Source organism: Erinaceus europaeus, chromosome 10 (assembly GCF_950295315.1).
Source record: "Erinaceus europaeus chromosome 10, mEriEur2.1, whole genome shotgun sequence".
NCBI lineage: Eukaryota > Metazoa > Chordata > Mammalia > Eulipotyphla > Erinaceidae > Erinaceus > Erinaceus europaeus.
Window position 1 is genome coordinate 100,561,862 of NC_080171.1, and position 17,447 is coordinate 100,579,308.

At 43.6% G+C, this 17,447-nt stretch overlaps 1 protein-coding gene across 2 annotated transcripts; it reads left to right on the forward strand.

Annotated features, from left to right (window-relative positions):
• Positions 1–63: 63 nt before the first annotated feature.
• Positions 64–11,959, forward strand: SWI5 (SWI5 homologous recombination repair protein). 2 transcript variants are annotated; one of them, XM_016189854.2, is made up of 5 exons: positions 64–244; positions 577–625; positions 7,640–7,761; positions 9,188–9,282; positions 11,629–11,959. In XM_016189854.2, the coding sequence occupies exons 1-5, from the start codon at positions 183–185 to the stop codon at positions 11,691–11,693; spliced, it is 393 nt and encodes a 130-aa protein (XP_016045340.2). In that variant the 5' UTR covers positions 64–182; the 3' UTR covers positions 11,694–11,959. The 2 variants fall into 2 exon arrangements, with proteins under 2 accessions (XP_016045340.2, XP_060056248.1); XM_060200265.1 differs by lacking the exon at positions 577–625 and having other exon boundaries at positions 93–244.
• Positions 11,960–17,447: the final 5,488 nt, after the last annotated feature.

Genomic DNA, 17,447 nt, shown 5'->3' on the forward strand with positions numbered 1-17,447 from the left:
ACAGGGGATGGGCGGAGTCACAATGAAAGCTGAGAGCGCAGCCGCTGTCCCCGCCCACCTCCGGGGAGGGGGCGGGGCCTCCTCACGCGAGCCGCTCCTCCGACTCTCCGTAGTGACAGTTCCGGTCCCGTCACAGGATTCCAATTCATGCACGACCTCAAGGGCTGTCCCCCACGCCCACCATGAATCCTCGTGCACAGCAGACACCCCCAAGATGGGGGCCCCGGGCCCCAGGACTCAGAAGGTGGGTGAGGAACAACAATAGAGCGAAGACGAATCTCTTCTCAGGTCCTTTCCAAAGCTGTCTCAGTCTTATCCCACAGGTCACCCCCGCAGCCCTCCAGCCCTCCTCCACACATACCTCTCTCCTCTCCCCCAGCCCCCCGCCCCCAGTTCTCCTTCCTGGGGACCCCTGCTTCGCTCCCGGTAGCACACTGGCCTTCTTCCCTACGGGAGGATCCAGCCCCGCTCGCTCTACTTCTCGGCTCCTCCTGCCCCTAAACCTCCACTGCACTCCTCTCCTCCCAGACTCAGGGTCCAGTGGGGAAATTTCCCCCCTTCCATTTTTTTTTCCAGGACGCTACCAGGACTTTCCAAAAGTGGCTGTGGGCCCTTCCGATCCCCGGTGAGTCTGCGTGTGGTTCCTGCCTTGTTTGCTCTCCTCTGTGTGATTGCAGTGCACCCGCCGCCCTCTTCCACCCCTAGGCCCCAGGGCATTTCTATATCCTTCCCGTCATTTTTTTTTTTATGTTTTTATTTATTATTGTATAGAGACAGAGAGAAATTGAGAGGGGTGGGGGAGATAGAGAGGGAAAGAGACAGAGAGACCCTGAGGTGCTGCTTCATCACTCATGAAGCTTTCCCCTTGCAGGTGGGGACCAGTGGCTTGAACCTGGGTCCTTGCACACTGTAATGTGTGTGCTTAACCAGGAGAGCCACCGCCTGGTCCCACCGTCCTTTCTTCTTGCTTCTTAGAAGTAGTGTTTTTTCAGGCTCTCCAAGTGGGGAGCAAATCTTCCTTATTGCACCACACACGGTGGGGTGAGTTGTGTTATTTTCCACCCCACTTTCCCATCCTTCCCTCAAATTCATGCACTCCTCTGCTTAAGAGCATGTGGATATACTGTCCCATCTGAAATACTTCACCTTCTTCCAAGCTGATACCTTCTCTTCCTTTTAGAGCTCAGCTTCCTCAGAAAATCCCCCCCCCCATTTCCAGCTTTAGTCCTGTTAAACACTCCCTTAGCACACACCAACTTCAACAAAGCACTTATTGATTGTCTACCATGTGCCAGGTACTGTTGTAGACACACTACAAGTAGCAGTGAGCAGAACTCCCTGCCTTCCTGAAGTTTACCCTCCATTGGTGTAAGACAGTATGAAAATACTGCCTGTAAAATATATATATATATATATATATATATATATATATATATATATATATATAATAATCAGGCCAAAGTGAATGCATATCAGTAGCTCATCAGACATACATGAGGCTCCAGAGGCCACAGATTCAGTCCCTAGCTCCACCATATGCCTGAACTGATCAGTGCTCTGGTTCTATCTCAAAAAAAAAAAAAATAGTTTTAGTCTATTTATATATTGGGAGTGGGGAGTAGAGAGAACCAAAGCATCACCTTGGCACATGCTGAGGACTGAACTCATGACCCCATCCTTGAGAGTCCAGTGAGCCACCAGCTGAGCCACTCACATAAATATTAAACATAAGGGCCAGGGAGTGGTACACCTGGTTGAGTGCACATATTACAGTGAATAAGTACCCAAGTTCAGTCCCCTGGTCCCTACCTGTAGGGGGGAAGCTTCACAAGTGGTGAAGCTATGCTGCAGATGTCTTTCTACCTCTATCCCCTCCTTCCCTCTCAACTTCTTTCTGTCTCTATCCAAAATAAATAAAGAAATGTAAATTAAAGAAAAGTTTAAAAAGTAAGTAGTAAATAAATAATAATGCTGAGATGTATATGACCAGTGATGATAGAGGTTTTAAAACATCAGGCCAGGAGGTGACTCAGTTTTAAATTGTGAAACTTGTATGTATAAGACACAAACTCAATCCGCATATAACTGAATGCTGCTTTAGTTTCTCTATCATTTTATATATGTATATATATATATATATATATATATATATATATATATATATATATATATATATAATTTATTTATTTATTTTTTAAGAACAGAAGGGAAGGGGGCCAGGCGGTAGTGCACCAGGTTGAGTGCACATAGAGCAGAGCACAGGGACTGGCACAAGGATACCAGTTTGAGCCCCAGCTCCCCACCTGCAATGCTGTTGCTTTGCGGACAGTGAAGCAGGTCTGCAGGTGTCTGTCTTTCTCTCCCCTTCTCTGTCTTTCCCTCCTCTCCCCATTTCTCTCTGTGTTGTCCAACAACAGCTGAGCAGGAACAACAGTGAGAAAAAAGATGGCCTCCAGGAGCAGTGTGTTTGTAGTGCAGGTACAGAGCCCTAGGGATAATCCTGGAGGCAAAAAGAAGAAGAAGAAGAAGAAAAGAAAAAGGAAAAGAAAAGAAGAAAAGAAGGGAAAACACAAAGCAGAACTTGAACTGGATTTGATGTATTGCACCAAAATAATGAGCTCTCGGACAGGGAGGGAGTGTTCAGATCCCAGAACATAATGGTGGAGGAGGACCTAGAATGGGGTGAGTTAGAGTGTTATATGGAAAACTGACAAATGTTACACATGTATCAACTACTGTATTTTACTGTCAACTGTAAACCATTAATCTACCAATAAAGAAAAATAAATGAATAAATAAATAAATAGATTTTTTAAATTAGTTTAGTGTGATACTTTACTCCTCAAGTCTTGAAAACCAGAGTTGGGGCCGGGTAGTGGTGCACCTGGTTGAGCACACGTTACAATGCTCGAGGAACGAGGTTCAAGCCCCCAGTCCCCACCTACAGTGGGAAAGCTTTGCGAGTGGTGAAGCAGGGCAGTAGGTGTTTCTCTGTCTCTCTCTCCCTCTCTACCTCCCCCTACCCTCTAGATTTCTGGCTGTCTCTATCCAATAAATAAATAAAGATAATTTTAAAAAATTGAAAGAAAAAAAAAAGAAAACCAGAGTTAATGTACTAAAAAACAATACATACAGAGATAATGAGTGACTGGAAAATGACTCAGCAACCAGGAGGTGGCACAGAAGCTAAAGCACTGGACTCTCAAGCATAAGATCCTGAGTTGTTTTGTTTTTCTTTATGGGGGGGATAATGGTTTACAGTCAACAGTAAAATATAGTAGTTGGTACATGTATAACATGTCTCAGTTTTCCACATAACACTCTAACTACCCACCTAGGTCCTCTTCTGCCATCATGTTCCAGGACCTGAACACTCCCCCACACCCACCCCAGACTCCTTTACTTTGGTGCAGTACATCAATTCCAGTCCAAGTTCTGCTTTGTGTTTTCTCTTCTGTTCTTATTTTTCAACTTCTGTGTGTGGGATCATCCCATACTCATCCTCTTTCTGGTTTATCTCAACATGATTTCTTCAAGGTCCATCCAAGATGAGATGAAGAAAGTGAAGTCACCATTTTTAATACCTGAGTAGTATTCCATTGTGTATACATTCCACAGTTTACTCAGCCACTCATCTGTTGTTGGACACCTGGGTTGCTTCCAGGTTTTGGCTATTACAAATTGTGCTGCTAAGGGCTAGATGGTGGCGTACCTGGCTAAATGTACACATTACAGTGCACAAGATTCAAGTTCCTGGTCCCCACCTGCAGGAGGAAAGCATGAGTGGTGAAGTAGGGCTGCAGGTGTCTCTCTGTCTCTCCCTCTCTAGCTCCCCTTCTTTCAGTTTCTCTCTGTCTCTACCCAATAATAAATTAAAATAAAATCTAATTAAAAAAAAAGAAATTGTGTTGCTATGAACACAGGTATATACATATCTTTTTCGATGAGTGTGCTGGGTTCCTTAGACTATATCCCCAGGAGAGGAATTGCAGGATCATAGGGTAGGTCCATTTCTAGCCTTCTGAGAGTGCTCCAGACTGTCCTCCACTGGGGCTGGAACAATTTACATTCCCACCAACAGTGCAGGAGGGTTCCTTTGTCCCCTACATCGTCTCCAGCATTTGTTGCTGCTACCTTTTCTTTTTTCTTTTTTTTAAGTTTTTTAAAATTATTTTTTTTACCAGAGCACTGCTAAGCTCTGGTTGATGGTGGTGTGGGGCACTGAACCTGGGACTTTGGAGCCTAAGAATCTTTTCTGCGGGAGTCGGGCTGTAGCGCAGCGGGTTAAGCGCAGGTGGCGCAAAGCACAAGGACCGGCATAAGGATCCCAGTTCAAACCCCGGCTCCCCACCTGCAGGGGAGTCGCTTCATAGGCGGTGAAGCAGGTCTGCAGGTATCTATCTTTCTCTCCTCCTCTCTGTCTTCCCCTCCTCTCTCCATTTCTCTCTGTTCTATCCAACAACGACAACAATAACTACAACAATAAAACAACAAGGGCAACAAAAGGGAATAAATAAATAAAATAAATATTTTTTAAAAAAGAATTAAAAAAAAAAATAAAAGAATCTTTTCTGCGTAACCATTGTAACCCAGCCCACTGCTACCTTTTCTAATGTATGACATTCCCACAGGAGTGAAGTGGTTCGTCATTGTTGTCTTTGTTTGCTTTTCTCTGACAATCAATGACTTGGAGCATTTTTTTTCATGTTTGTTGGCCTTCTGGATCTCTTCTTTGGTAAATACTCTGTTCAGGGGGTCGGGCAGTGGCGCAGTGGGTTAAGCGCATGTGGCGCAAAGCGCAGGGACCAGCGTAAGGATCCCGGTTCGAGCCCCGGCTCCCCACCTGCAGGGGAGTCGCTTCACAGGCGGTGAAGCAGGTCTGCAGGTGTCTGTCTTTCTCTCCCCTTCTCTGTCTTCCCCTCCTCTCTCCATTTCTCTCTGTCCTATCCAACAACGAATTGCGTCAACAAGGGCAATAATAATAACCACAACGAAGCTACAACAAGGACAACAAAAGGGGGGGGGGGAAATGGCCTCCAGGAGCGGTGGATTCATGGTGCAGGCACCGAGCCCAGCAGTAACCCTGGAGGAGGAAAAAAAAAAAAAGAAAAAAAGAAAAAAAAAAAAAGGAAAAAAAAAAAAACTCTGTTCATATCCTTGCCCCATTTTTGGATGAGGTCATTTGTTTTTGTTGTTGTTGTTGTTGTTTTGCTGAGTTTGGTGAGCTCTTTATATATTTTGGTTATTAGCCTTTTGTCTGATGTATGATATGTAAAGATCTCCCATTCTGTAAGGAGTTTCTGTTGGGTGTTGGTTTCTTTTGTTGTGCAGAAGCTTTTTACTTTGATGTAGCCCCATTGATTTATTTTTGTTTTAGTCTTCCTTGCAGTTGGATTCCTATCATTGAAGTTGTCTATAAAATTTAGATGGGAAAGAGTTCTGCCAATATTTTCCTCTAAGTGTTTGATAGTTTCTGGTCTAACACATGTCTTTGACCCATATGGAATTTACTCTTGTGTTTGATGAAATGTAGTGGATCAGTTTCATTCTTCTGCATGTTTCAACCCAATTTTTCCAACATCATTTGTTGGAGAGACTCTTCTTTCCCCATTTAATAGTCTGGGCACCTTTGTTGAAGGCTAGAGGTCCATAGGGGTAGGGGCTTATTTCAGGGCTCTCAGTTCTATTTCACTTGTCAGTGTGTCTGTTTTTGTTTTGGTATCAGGCAATTTTGATTACAATGGCCTAATAATACAATTTGAGATCTGGGAATATGATTCTGTTCTTTCTGCACAAGATTATTTTGGCAAGTCTTGATAATTTTTTAAAATTTATTTCTTTATTGGGGAATTAATGTTTTACATTCAACAGTAAATACAATAGTTTGTACATGCATAACATTCCCCAGTTTCCCATTTAACAATACAACCCCCACTATGTCATTTATCATCCTTCATGGACCTGTATTCTCCCCACCCACCCTAGAGTCTTTTACTTGATAATTTCTTGAGGTATCTAGTTTGTACCCCATCATCACATGTGCCAGAGTGATGCTCTGGTTCTTTTTCTCCTCGTTTCTTTCATTAAAAAATTAAACAGAAAAGATCATTTTAGATGCATTGATCAGAGTTTTTTTGTTTGTTTGTTTTTTTAGAGAGAAAGAGGAACATCAAAGTTCCACTTTATCACCCATGAAGTTCCCCTGGTGCTGTTCATGGGATTCCTTTGTGCTTAGCTAGGAATCAAACACAGATCTTAAACATGATAAAACATGCCTTTCTTCTTGAACCATCTCCCAAAAGAAGGTCTTTCTGATAAAGTATGACCTGTGACTAAAGCTTTATATAGAACATCTGGAGGAAGAGCATAGTTGATGTGTGTTTAATATTTTGGGCTAGGCTGTATGTGTGTTCAGTGAGGTCAGGGGACGCATCCATTGCTGAAGCCTTGAAGCCTTTACAAGCGCCTGGCAGGTAGTACTTACTCTCTGTTGACTGGCTGATAAAAGTCACTGTTCTAAGAATAGGAGCCACTTCTTCCTTAGTTTCTTCTGTGTCCTGTGTAAACAGTTGATCCAACACATACTTCCTGAAGATTAGCAGTGTACTGAGCAGTGGCCTTTGCAGCCTTTAGAGGCAGAAAGAAGGTGAACTGTAATTTTCAGGGACAGGCTTTGTTATCCAGTGAGAACATAAACTAGGCAACATCATGTACTTGAGAAGGGAATCAAAAAGGTAGATCTGAAGCAGATGCTCCACGTCAGCTTGGGGGCCAAGACAGGCCCTTTAGTTATAACTGAATTTGACTAAGAGTAAAAGAAAAACCCACAAACAGTGGTGGTTCAAACAAAAATCAGGAACCCAAGTGTTGCTCTTGTTCAACCACCTTTCCACACAGCTTCTCTTTCATCATCCAGGACTGATCTTTTATTCTAGCCAACTTTTTTTTTTTTTTGGTTATCGCTGGGGCTAGGTACCAGCACAACAAATCTACCACTCTCTGAGGCTTTTTTTTTTTTTTTTTTTTTTCAATTTTATTTGATAGGATAGAAAGAAATTGAGAGAGGATGTCAGGCTATAATGTACTCATGTCTATCTCTATCTCTCTCTTTATTTCCCCTTCGCTCTCAGTTTCTCTCTGTCTTATCAAAGAAAAAAGGGGAAAATGGCTGCCAGGAGCAGTGAATTTGTAGTGCCAGCACCAAGACACAGTGATAACCCAGGAGGCAAAAAAAAAAAAAAAAGAGTGGGGGAGGGAGATAGATATCTGCAGCCTGCTTCACCACTTGTGAAGCATACCCCCACAGGTTGGGGTGGTTGGAGGTTGAACCCAGATCTTTGTGCAAGTACTTGCACATAGTACTATGTGTGCTTAACCAGGTGTGCCACTACCCCGCTCTGAAAGACAATCTCTAGATGTAGTATACATCACTTCTGATTAAGTTCTCCTTGCCGGAACGTAGTTATAGGGCTACATTTCACTCCCAAAGAGACTGGAAAATATAATCTTACTCTGGGAGTGGGAGGGCTGATTGATTACCAGGCAGAAACAAAGAGTATCTATGAGGGGATAGATAGCTTCTAGGTTCTGAATTGTATAATATTGGTCAGTCCAACTAATAACTTTCTGTGCCACTCAGTGCCCATCTCCCAAGTCTGGTCAGACTTATGAGATCAGCCAAGAGTCTCTGCACCTTGACATTGAGAAATTGAAGGAGAAGCAGGACATGCTGAATCAGGAGATCTCCCTATTCATATCTGAGTAAGTCACCTTGAACTCCTCAGCAGGATGAAGATAGCTTTTTACTGCTGTTGTTACCATCACTCTGCGCCGACCTTTTCAAAAGAAAAAGAGACCACAGCACTGAAGCTTCTTTCACTGTGATGGAGGCTGGACTCACACCACTTAACCTTTTTTTTCAAGAGTTACATACTTAAAAAAAAAAAGAGTTACATACTTATTAACAAGAGAAGAAGGATCTGTAAAACATTAATCCTCCAATGAAGAAATTTTAAAGAGAAAAAAGAGAGAGAGAGAGAGAGAAAGGAGGAGAGAGAGATAAAGAGGACCAGAGCTTCACTGTTACATGCTATATCAGGGATCAAATTCAGGACCTCATGCTTGAGGGTTCATTGCCCTATCCACTGCATCAACTCCCAGGCTGCTTACAATAACTTATAACTAGTGCCTGGAAAGCCAGGGAAGTGATTCATTATATAGAAAGAAAGGCTTGCATGAGTGAGACCCTGGGTTTAATCCATGGTTCTGTGTATACCAAAAGGCTCTGGTATTACTAGTTAAATAAAGAAACCTAGTGCCTTGTAACTGAAACCAGTTGCACTAGTCTCAGGGAAAATAGGCCCAGGCCCTAGATTTGAGATGTCTTAGCAGCCTCTCTCAGACCATGTGTGGTCAGGCGCAGGAGAAGCAGGAACTAGGATCTGAGAGTAGTCAGGAACAGGGACTTTTGCTATCCCAGTCTCCCTCTGTTGCCCACATCCCACACCCCTCACTCCAGTCATGTGGCACAGACTCAGAAACCTTTGAATGTGCATTTCAGTGGCCTGAGAGGGGGGCTCAGTGGATAAAATGTTGGACTCTGAAGCTCTAGGCCCCAGTTTCACATTTTTTTGTTGGTTGGTTTGGTTGGTTTTTTGTTTTGTTTTGTTTTTTCTTCTTCCCCAGAGCACTGCTCAGCTCTGGCTTATGGTAGTGTGGGAGACTGAACCTGGGACTTGGGAGCCCCAGGCATGAATGTCTCTTTGCATAACCATCATGCTAACTAGCCCAACCCTTAGGTCCCAATTTCAATCCCAACATCACATGTGCCAGAGTAATACTCCTGTTCTTTCCTCTCATAAATAAAATCTTTTTGAAAAGTTAACAAAGTGTGTACTTCACACTTGAAGAGAGTTGACTGACTGCTCTTGCTCTGACCTATAATCCTCAGCTGTCCCCAGTATGACGCAGTACAGTGTGACTTGAAACCCCTCCATAAAAGTATGAGATCCCCACCTCCCAGTAAGTTCCATGAGGGTAGAATCTATTTTGTCATCACTGTCCCCCAGCACCTGGCATCAAGAAGGTGTCCTTTCATGAACATGTGTTACATAGATAGCAGCTTGCTCTCTGAACCTGTGGCCACTGTCAGTTTCCTTAACCATTCTTTCTCTCCATCACCCCCCAGAGGCTACAGTGTGGATGAACTGGATGACCACATCAACCAGCTCCACGAGTATAATGACATTAAGGATGTAGGACAGATGCTGCTGGGCAAACTAGGTGAGCAGCAGACCTCCAAAGCAGTGACCGGGGCTATAACACAGGCCTCATGCCCTGGGCCGCTTGGATGAATTCCTGGACCTCCTAACTTGCCAGCTCTCCCACCCTTCTCAGCTACTTCTCTCCCTGAGTACCCCTGAGGTCACTGTATTCTTACTTTCTTGAGTTCCTGGGTTCTTCCCCAAAATGTAGAGCCTACTCTGAGGCTACAGGCAGGACTGAGCATGGGTTTTTCCTCTTTAGGCTAAGCACTAAATTTCCAGTATCCTGGGACCTATTCAATCTCTAGTTAAGCCATCATCTTTCTCTGAAGTGAGGCAGAACATACAAGGGCAAGCCTGTTTGATTTAAAGAGATATTAGTTCCTCCTTGAACACAATCTCTCTAGAGGCTGTGGGCTGACTAGGGTAGCCCATCTTGCAGGTGAGGAAATGTGGATAGCCACAGACCCACACCTAGCTTGGACTGGGGTGTGGGGAGGAACACCCTAATTAGTTCAGCAGCCAGTGAGCAATTGGGATGGTGTTCAGAGCTGGTAGTCTGCCCAGCTGCTTCATGAGATACAGTGCTTAATGCCCAGCAGTGGCCAGGATTCCACAGAAGGGAGGGCTCCTCTGTATGTCATAGGGAATGGGCCCCAAGGAGGAGATGGACTGAACAGGAGGGAAATATGCATGGGTGAAGAGAGGAGGCGATCTGGGCCCCAGCAGAAAGGGATATAAGTGGACTGTAGCCTAGTGGTCAAGTCAGAGCTCTTATTAAATAGAACCCAGCTGCAGGCCTATCCTTTGGGATTTTTCTTTTATTTTCTTTTAAGCAGAGTACTGCTCAGCTCTCACTTATAGTACTGCTGGGGAATTGAATCTGGGACATCAGAATCTCAGGCATGAAAGTCTTTTTGCACAACCATTATGCTGTCACCCCAGCCCATCCTTTATTTATTTTTTTCAACCGAGGTCTCACACAAGTGTTAATCAGTCTGGGCCACTTTTTCATTCAGATGAAACAGAGAGAGGGAGAGGCACTACAGCACCAGAGCCTCCTCCTTTACTTCCCTTGTGGTGGTCAGGATTGAATCTGGGCTGGTGCATGGTAAGGCACACTGAACTTACTACACTGTAACCTTTTTTTTTTTTTTTTAAGATTATTTAGAGTTAGAGAAATAACTCATCAGGTAGGATATAGGCCCAGAATATAATAGAAATCATTAACAGATTATTATGGGCTCTATGTGAAGAAAGGATTCTCGGGCTGAGGAATTAACTCAGTGTATTAGAGCACTAGATTTGCATGCCAGAGGTCCAGAATGTCCCAGTCTATTTATTACTTATTATATAATATGGTTTTATTATATTTATAGGATTTATTTACATAATTACTTATTATGTAAATAAATAATTCTAAGGTGAAGGCAGGAAGATTGTATGATTATTGTGCAAAAGCCTTCCATGCAGCCCACAAGGTGGCACAGTTGATAAAATGTTGGACTTTTGGGCCAGCAAAATAGCTTACCTAGATACTGTGCTGCTTTGCCTTGTCCTTGATCCAGTTTTGAGCCTAGCCCCCACTAAACTGAACAAAGCTTTCGTGCTGTGGCATTCCTCCCCCCCCAACTTCTCTGTTTCTATTTACAAAAATAAAAAGCTTGGGACTCTCAAGCATGAGATTTTGGCATCCCATGTGCCAAAGTGATGTCTGATCTCTTCCCTTCACTTTCTCTTTCTCATAGATAAATAAATAAAACGAAATAAACATTCATGCCTGAAGATTCTGAGGTACCCTGTGCTAGTATAAGCCAGAGCTGAACAGTGTTCTGATTGAAAAAAAAAAGGAAGGATGGGGGAAACAAGGGGGGGCTGGACAGTGCCACACCTGGTTGAGTGCAGATATTACTAGCACAAGGGCCCAAGATCAAGTCCCCAGCCCCCACCTGCAGACTAAAAGCTTTACAAGTGGTGAAGCAGTGCCGCAGGTGTTTGTCTCTTTCTCCTTTTCTACCCCCTTCCCTCTCAGTTTCTCTCTGTCCTATCAAACCAAATTAAACAAAGTTAAAAACATTTTTTTATTGTAAGGAAAAAATGAGAAAAAGAAGTGTTAAGGATTTCCAAAGAGGCTTGCTTGACTCAACAAAGTGGAATGAGAGTCAGTGAGTCTAATCTAAGACTGGGCAGGCAGGGTGTCTCTCCACCCCACCCCTCCCCCCACCAGAAGGACCTGGAAGGAGGAGCTGTCTTGGTCAGTGAGGAGTACAGGAAGAAGGTGCACATGAGGGTCCTGGGTGGCCCAGGAGTTTGGCCATTCTCCTTTCTACTTCTCCACCAGACATTCATCCATCCTTCTTTTCAGCTGTCATCAGAGGCGTGACCACCAAAGACTTGTATGCAGAATTTGACCTGGACATGAGTGACTGAGCACAGGCTCACAGCCCCTCCTGTGACCCAAGACAAGTGGATGTGAACTTGAAAAGCAGTGAGGACACATCCAAATTGGCACGATTTCCAGTGAGAAAGTGATGGGGGAGAGGGGACAGAGAGGAAGTGGTGTTGCCAGCTGTGTATTACTGAAATGTTCAGAGATGCCTGGTATATGTATATATATGACTGAAGTGAGTATGTGATATATGTGTATATGTGTCCTGTTTATAAATAAACATATAAGCCATCTGTTTCATTATAAACCTGTCTCTTTGTGCTGATTTCCACTCCTCTTATGGCCCTCTAGCCTCCTTGAAGATGAAGAGAGCCTACCTTGCGTATAGCAGATATTCCTGTGCCAGGCACTGGGCTAAGTGCCTTACTTCCATTATCTCAAAGGTTGAAAATCATCACTGGGGGAGTCGGGTAGCACAGCGGGTTAAGCGTGAGGATCAGCATAAGGATCCTGGTTCAAGCCTCCAGCTCCCCGCCTGTAGGAGAGTCGCTTCACAGGCAGTGAAGCAGGTCTGCAGGTGTCTATCTTTCTCTCCCCCTCTCTGTCTTCCCCTCCTCTCTCCATTTCTCTCTGTCCTATCCAACAATGACAACAATAACAACAACAATAATAACTACAATAAAATGATAAGGGCAACAAAAGGGAATAAATAAATACTTAAATAAAATCACCCTTGGGCTGGGGACTGTTCAGTGGTAGAGCACAGCACTTGCATATATGAGGCCCTGGCTTTCATTCCTAGCACCACCTTTGTTAGAGCAATACTCTGGTGTATCTCTCTCTCGTTAAATATTTTTTTAATTTATTTCATATGAAAGAAGCCAGAGCACCCCACTGGTACTTGCAATGCTAGGAATCAAACTGGGACTTTCGGACATTCAAGCCCACCCACTCTTCCAGTTGAGCTGTTTCCCAGCCTCTTTTTTTTTTTTTTTTAATCTGTTTTATGTACATTAGAATTTCACATAGTGAGAAAACCCTTGAGGGCCAGTGAAATAGCTCAGTTGGATAATGTGCTGCTTTGTCATGTGTGTGATTCAAGCTGTGGCTGCTCTCTAAAAAAAGGCAGGCTAGGCAGTGGCACACCTGGTTAAGCACACACATGGCAGTGCACACAAGGTTGCCGTAGGTTCAAGCCCCTGGTTCCCACCTGCAGGGGGAAAGCTTCACGAGCGGTAATGCAGGATTGCAAGCTTCACGAGCGGTAATGCAGGATTGCAAGCTTCACGAGCGGTAATGCAGGATTGCAGGTGTCTCTCTGCCCCTCTTCCTCTCTGTCTCTCTCTCAATTGCTCTGTCTCCAATAATAAATAATTTTTTTTAATTTTTTAAAAAATTGAACGCAGGTCCTTGCATATTATAATACATGTGGCTCAACCAGGTGCACCACCACCCGGCCCCAGATAAAAATATTTTTAAGATGTTAAAGAGATAGAAAAGCCACTAGAGTTTCACTCTGATACACGTGGCATTGGGAATTGAGCCATAAGCCTTAGGGCTGCAAGTTCTGCACTCTACCAGTAGACATTTCCCCAACCTAAAATCCTGAGTTTTTGGGGTTTTTTTCCCCCACCAGGGTTATCATTGAAGTTCAGTGCTTGTGCTACAAATCCACTGTGCCTGGTAGCCATTTTTCCCTTTTTTTTTTTTTTCCTCTGACAAACACCCGCAGCACTACTTCACCACTCCACCCCCAAAAATTGGAGACCAGGGTGGTCCGGGAGGTGGCACAGTAGATAAGGCATTGGATTCTCAAGCATGAGGTCCTAAGTTCAATCCCTGGCAGCACAGGTACCAGAGTGATATCTGTTTTTTTCTCTAGTTCCTATCATTTCTCATGAATCAATAAATAAAATCTAAAAAAAAAAAATTGGAGACCAGGAGCTCAACATGTATCCTTATGCACAGTAATGTGTACACTCCACTGGATGTGCTACTGCCCAGCCCCCAATTTTTGTATTTTGATTTTATTTATTTATTTTATTTTTTTGCTTCCAGGGTTATCACAGGGGCTCAGTGCCTGCACCACAAATCCACTGCTCCTGGCAGCCTTCTTTTTGCATCTGCTGTTGTTGGATAGGACAGAGAAGTTGAGAGGAGGGGAAGACAGAGGGAGAGAGAAAGACACCTACAGACCTGCTTCACCTTTTGTGAAGCGAGCCCCTGCAGGTGGGGAGCTCTAGTCTTGAGCTGGGATCCTTGCACAGGTCCTTGCGCTTCACGCTATGTGTGCTTAACCTGGTGTGCTACTGCTGGCTCCCTATTTATTTTTTAATTATCTTTATTTATTTGATAGAGACAGCCAAATATTAAAAAGGAAGGGGGAGACAGAGAGGAAGAGAGACACCTTCAGACCTGCGTCACCACTTGTGAAGCTTTCCACTTGCAGGTGGAGACTGAAGGCTTGATCCTTGGTCCTTGTACACTGTAATATGAGCCTTTAACCAGGTGCACCACCACCCAGCCCTGTATTTTAATTAAAAAAAATATTAAAGAACCATAGGATAGTTCACCTAGTACAGTGCACAGCCTGCTGTGTATGAGACCCAAGGCTCAAGCCTCAACACCACATGGAAGCATGATGGACTGCACTGGGTGAACTCCATGAGTGGTGGGGTGATGCTGTGGTTATCTCTCTCTTTAAAAGCCATGGAGAATGAAAAAAAAATGAGCCTGGGAAGCCACTTGGTGGTATCAGACATGCACAGGCCTTGGGATCATTTCCTGACACTGAATTTAAAAAAGAAACAAATACAGGGTGGGTAGATAGCATAATGGTTATGCAAAGAGACTCTCATACTTGAGGCTCCAAAGTCCCAGAATTAATCCCACACCACTATAAACCAGGGCTGAACAGTGCAAGAAAGGAAGGTAATCATAAATGACATAAAAGCGCAAGGACCAGCGTTTTCTCTCCCCCTCTCTGATTTCTCTCTGTCCTATCCAACGACAGCAATAACAACAAAAATTAAAAAGCCTCCAGCAGTATTAGATTCATAGTGCTGGCACTGAATCCCAATGGTAACCCTGGAGGCAAAAAAAAAAAAAAAAAAAAAAAAGATTTGGAGGTAAAGGAAAGGAAAAAAGAGAAGAACCAGGCAGTAGCACACCCACTGCTACCATGTACAAGGATCCAGGTTCAAGTCCCTGGTCCCCACCTGCAGTGCTGAAACTTCACAAATGGTGAAGCAGTACTGCAGGTGTGTCTCCTTCTCGCTCTATGTACCTCTTTCTGTCTTGATTCTTATCTCTATTAAATAAATAAATAAATAAATAAATAAACAAACAAATAAATAAGGGGGAGGAAAGGGCAGAGGAGGGGAGGGTTATGGTTGTTCTATCCATACAATTAGGGTTCTAGTCTCCAACTATAATCCCCTACCAAGCAAGGGTGAGCTATTATTATTTCTTCTTGAAGCTTACTGGAAACAATCATTGTTGGCAGAAGCGAAATGAGTGTTGTAGTGGGTGGGTTCCATGCAATTCCCAAATGCAGAATTTTAATCTGGATTTGCTAAATTCTAACTATTCCAGCCGACCTTCAGGCTTTGTTGACTGTTCTCAGATAATTGTGGATGTGATAATAGCGCTTAAGGACATGTTAATAAGTACAGATTCTTTTTCTTTCTTTTTTAAAAAAATATTAACGCAGGAGAGAGGCTGTAGCATAAATTTCAACTCCCTCTATGAATTAATTTTCTAACATCACATATTCCAGAATGATATTCTGGTGCTTTCTCACTTTCATGTTACAAATAAACAAATTGGGCTAGACAGACAGCATAATGGAATACAAAGAGACTTGCATGCCTAAGGCATCAAAAGTCCCTGGTTCAGTCCTCAACACAACCGTAAATCAGAGTTGATCAGTGTTCTCATGTAAAAAAATAAGATAATAATAACAAATATTTTTCTATTTTTATTTCATTTATTTATTGGATAGAAACAGAGAAGTATTAAAAGAGTCGGGCTGTAGCACAGCTGGTTAAGCGCACGTAGTGCAAAGCTGAAGGATCCTGGTTGTAGCCCTGGCTCCCCACCTGCAGGGGAGTCGCTTCACAGGCAGTGAAGCAGGTCTGCAGGTGTCTGTCTTTCTCTCCCCCTCTGTCTTCCCCTCCTCTCTCCGTTTCTCTCTGTCTTATCCAATAACGATGACAACAATAATTACTACAACAGTAAAACAACAAGGGCAACAAAAGGGAATAAATAAATAAATATTTTTTAAAAAGAAAGAGAGAGAAGGGGGAGATAGGAAGAGAGACAGAGAAATACCTTAAGCACCGCTTCAGTGCTCATGAAGCTTTCCCCTTGCGGGGGGAGGGGGGGCAAGGGCTTCAACCTTGAACCTTACACATTGTAATATTTGCACTCCACCAAAAATGACACCGCCCAGCCCCAATAAATTTTTTTAAAGTATTTATTTCATGAGAGAAATCAGAGTGTTCTCCAGCATTTACAGTGTCAAAGACTGAACCCAGTCAAGCAGCAAATGAGACCAGAAAACCATATATTTGAAAAAAGAAAAATTGTATGTACACCAGAGGGCTTCATGTCAGATCTCTCTGAAAAAAGCACCAGCCCCAAACCTTTGTACTCTAGGGTGTTAATAGCTATAGGACAGGTTTCTAAGTTACTTGGTGCAATTTCAAGATGCCAAGCAAATAGGGAATACAGAAACAGGCTGCTAGCAGGTGGCTATTACAGTTGCACAAATAGTTACACGTCTTCATATACCTTCCCGTATATCGCAGTGGCATTCCCTTTGTCCAGAATTTGCCTGGCTTTAACTGTTTCACCAGGACCTCATGCATGCAAGTCCTGCACTTTATCTGCTAAGCCACTTCAGCCATAGAATAAGTACAGTTTCTAAAACCCAGCCATGCCAACCATGCTTAGGTTCACATTCCAGCCCCACCCACCACCAGCTGTGGGGCCATGGTGCTGACTTAGCTTCCCAGCGTGGGAGTAATAGCAGTATTGTATGCAACCAGGCAATTAGCACTAGCTGCCTCAACAAGCAACCCCAGAATCTCAGAAGCTGACCACAATAAAGATTTCTGTGTCTCACAAACTGCTGTGAAGATCTGTCACCCACCTCCACTTAAGAGCTCCCCACTAGAACCTAGGACAGGTATCATTAATGTTCACAGACCTTTGTCCAGAATATGTGGACCAATGTGACTAAGGGAGACTGGGAAGTGAGGGTGAGCATGGATGGGTATTTACAATTAGCCATGGATAAGACAGGAGTAACTTGTTTTGAAAGGTGACCCTGGGATCTAGGGGTCAGTCACACAGGACTGGAAGCCTAAGGCTGAGAAGACAAGAATCCATACCCTCCCTTTTTCTTTTCTTTTTTTTTTTAAAAGATTTTATTTATTTATTAATGAGAAACATAGGAGGAAAGAGAAAGAGCCAGACATCACTCTGGTACATGTGCTGCCAGGGATTGAACTCAGGACCTCACACTTGAGAATCCGATGCTTTATCCATTGTGCCACCTCCCAGACCACACCCTCCCTATACAAATACACTGTATGGTAAAGTTTAATTTAGAAATGAAGCACAAGAGGCCAGGTAGTGTTGCATCTGATTAAGCGTTCACATTACAGTGCTCAAGGACTCAGGTTCAAGCCCCTGGTCACCACCTGTAGGGGGAAAGCTGCACAAGTAATGAAGCAGGGCTCTCTGCCTTTTTTCCTTCTCAATCTCCCCTTCCCTCCTAATTTCTGTCT

Coding starts and splice junctions, on each gene's coding strand:
- SWI5 (XM_016189854.2), top strand. CDS start 183: ATGAATCCTCGTGCACAGCAGACACCCCCAAGATGGGGGCCCCGGGCC. Junction 626..7,639: donor GTGGGCCCTTCCGATCCCCG/GTGAGTCTGCGT, acceptor TGTGCCACTCAG/TGCCCATCTCCCAAGTCTGG. Junction 7,762..9,187: donor ATCTCCCTATTCATATCTGA/GTAAGTCACCTT, acceptor ATCACCCCCCAG/AGGCTACAGTGTGGATGAAC.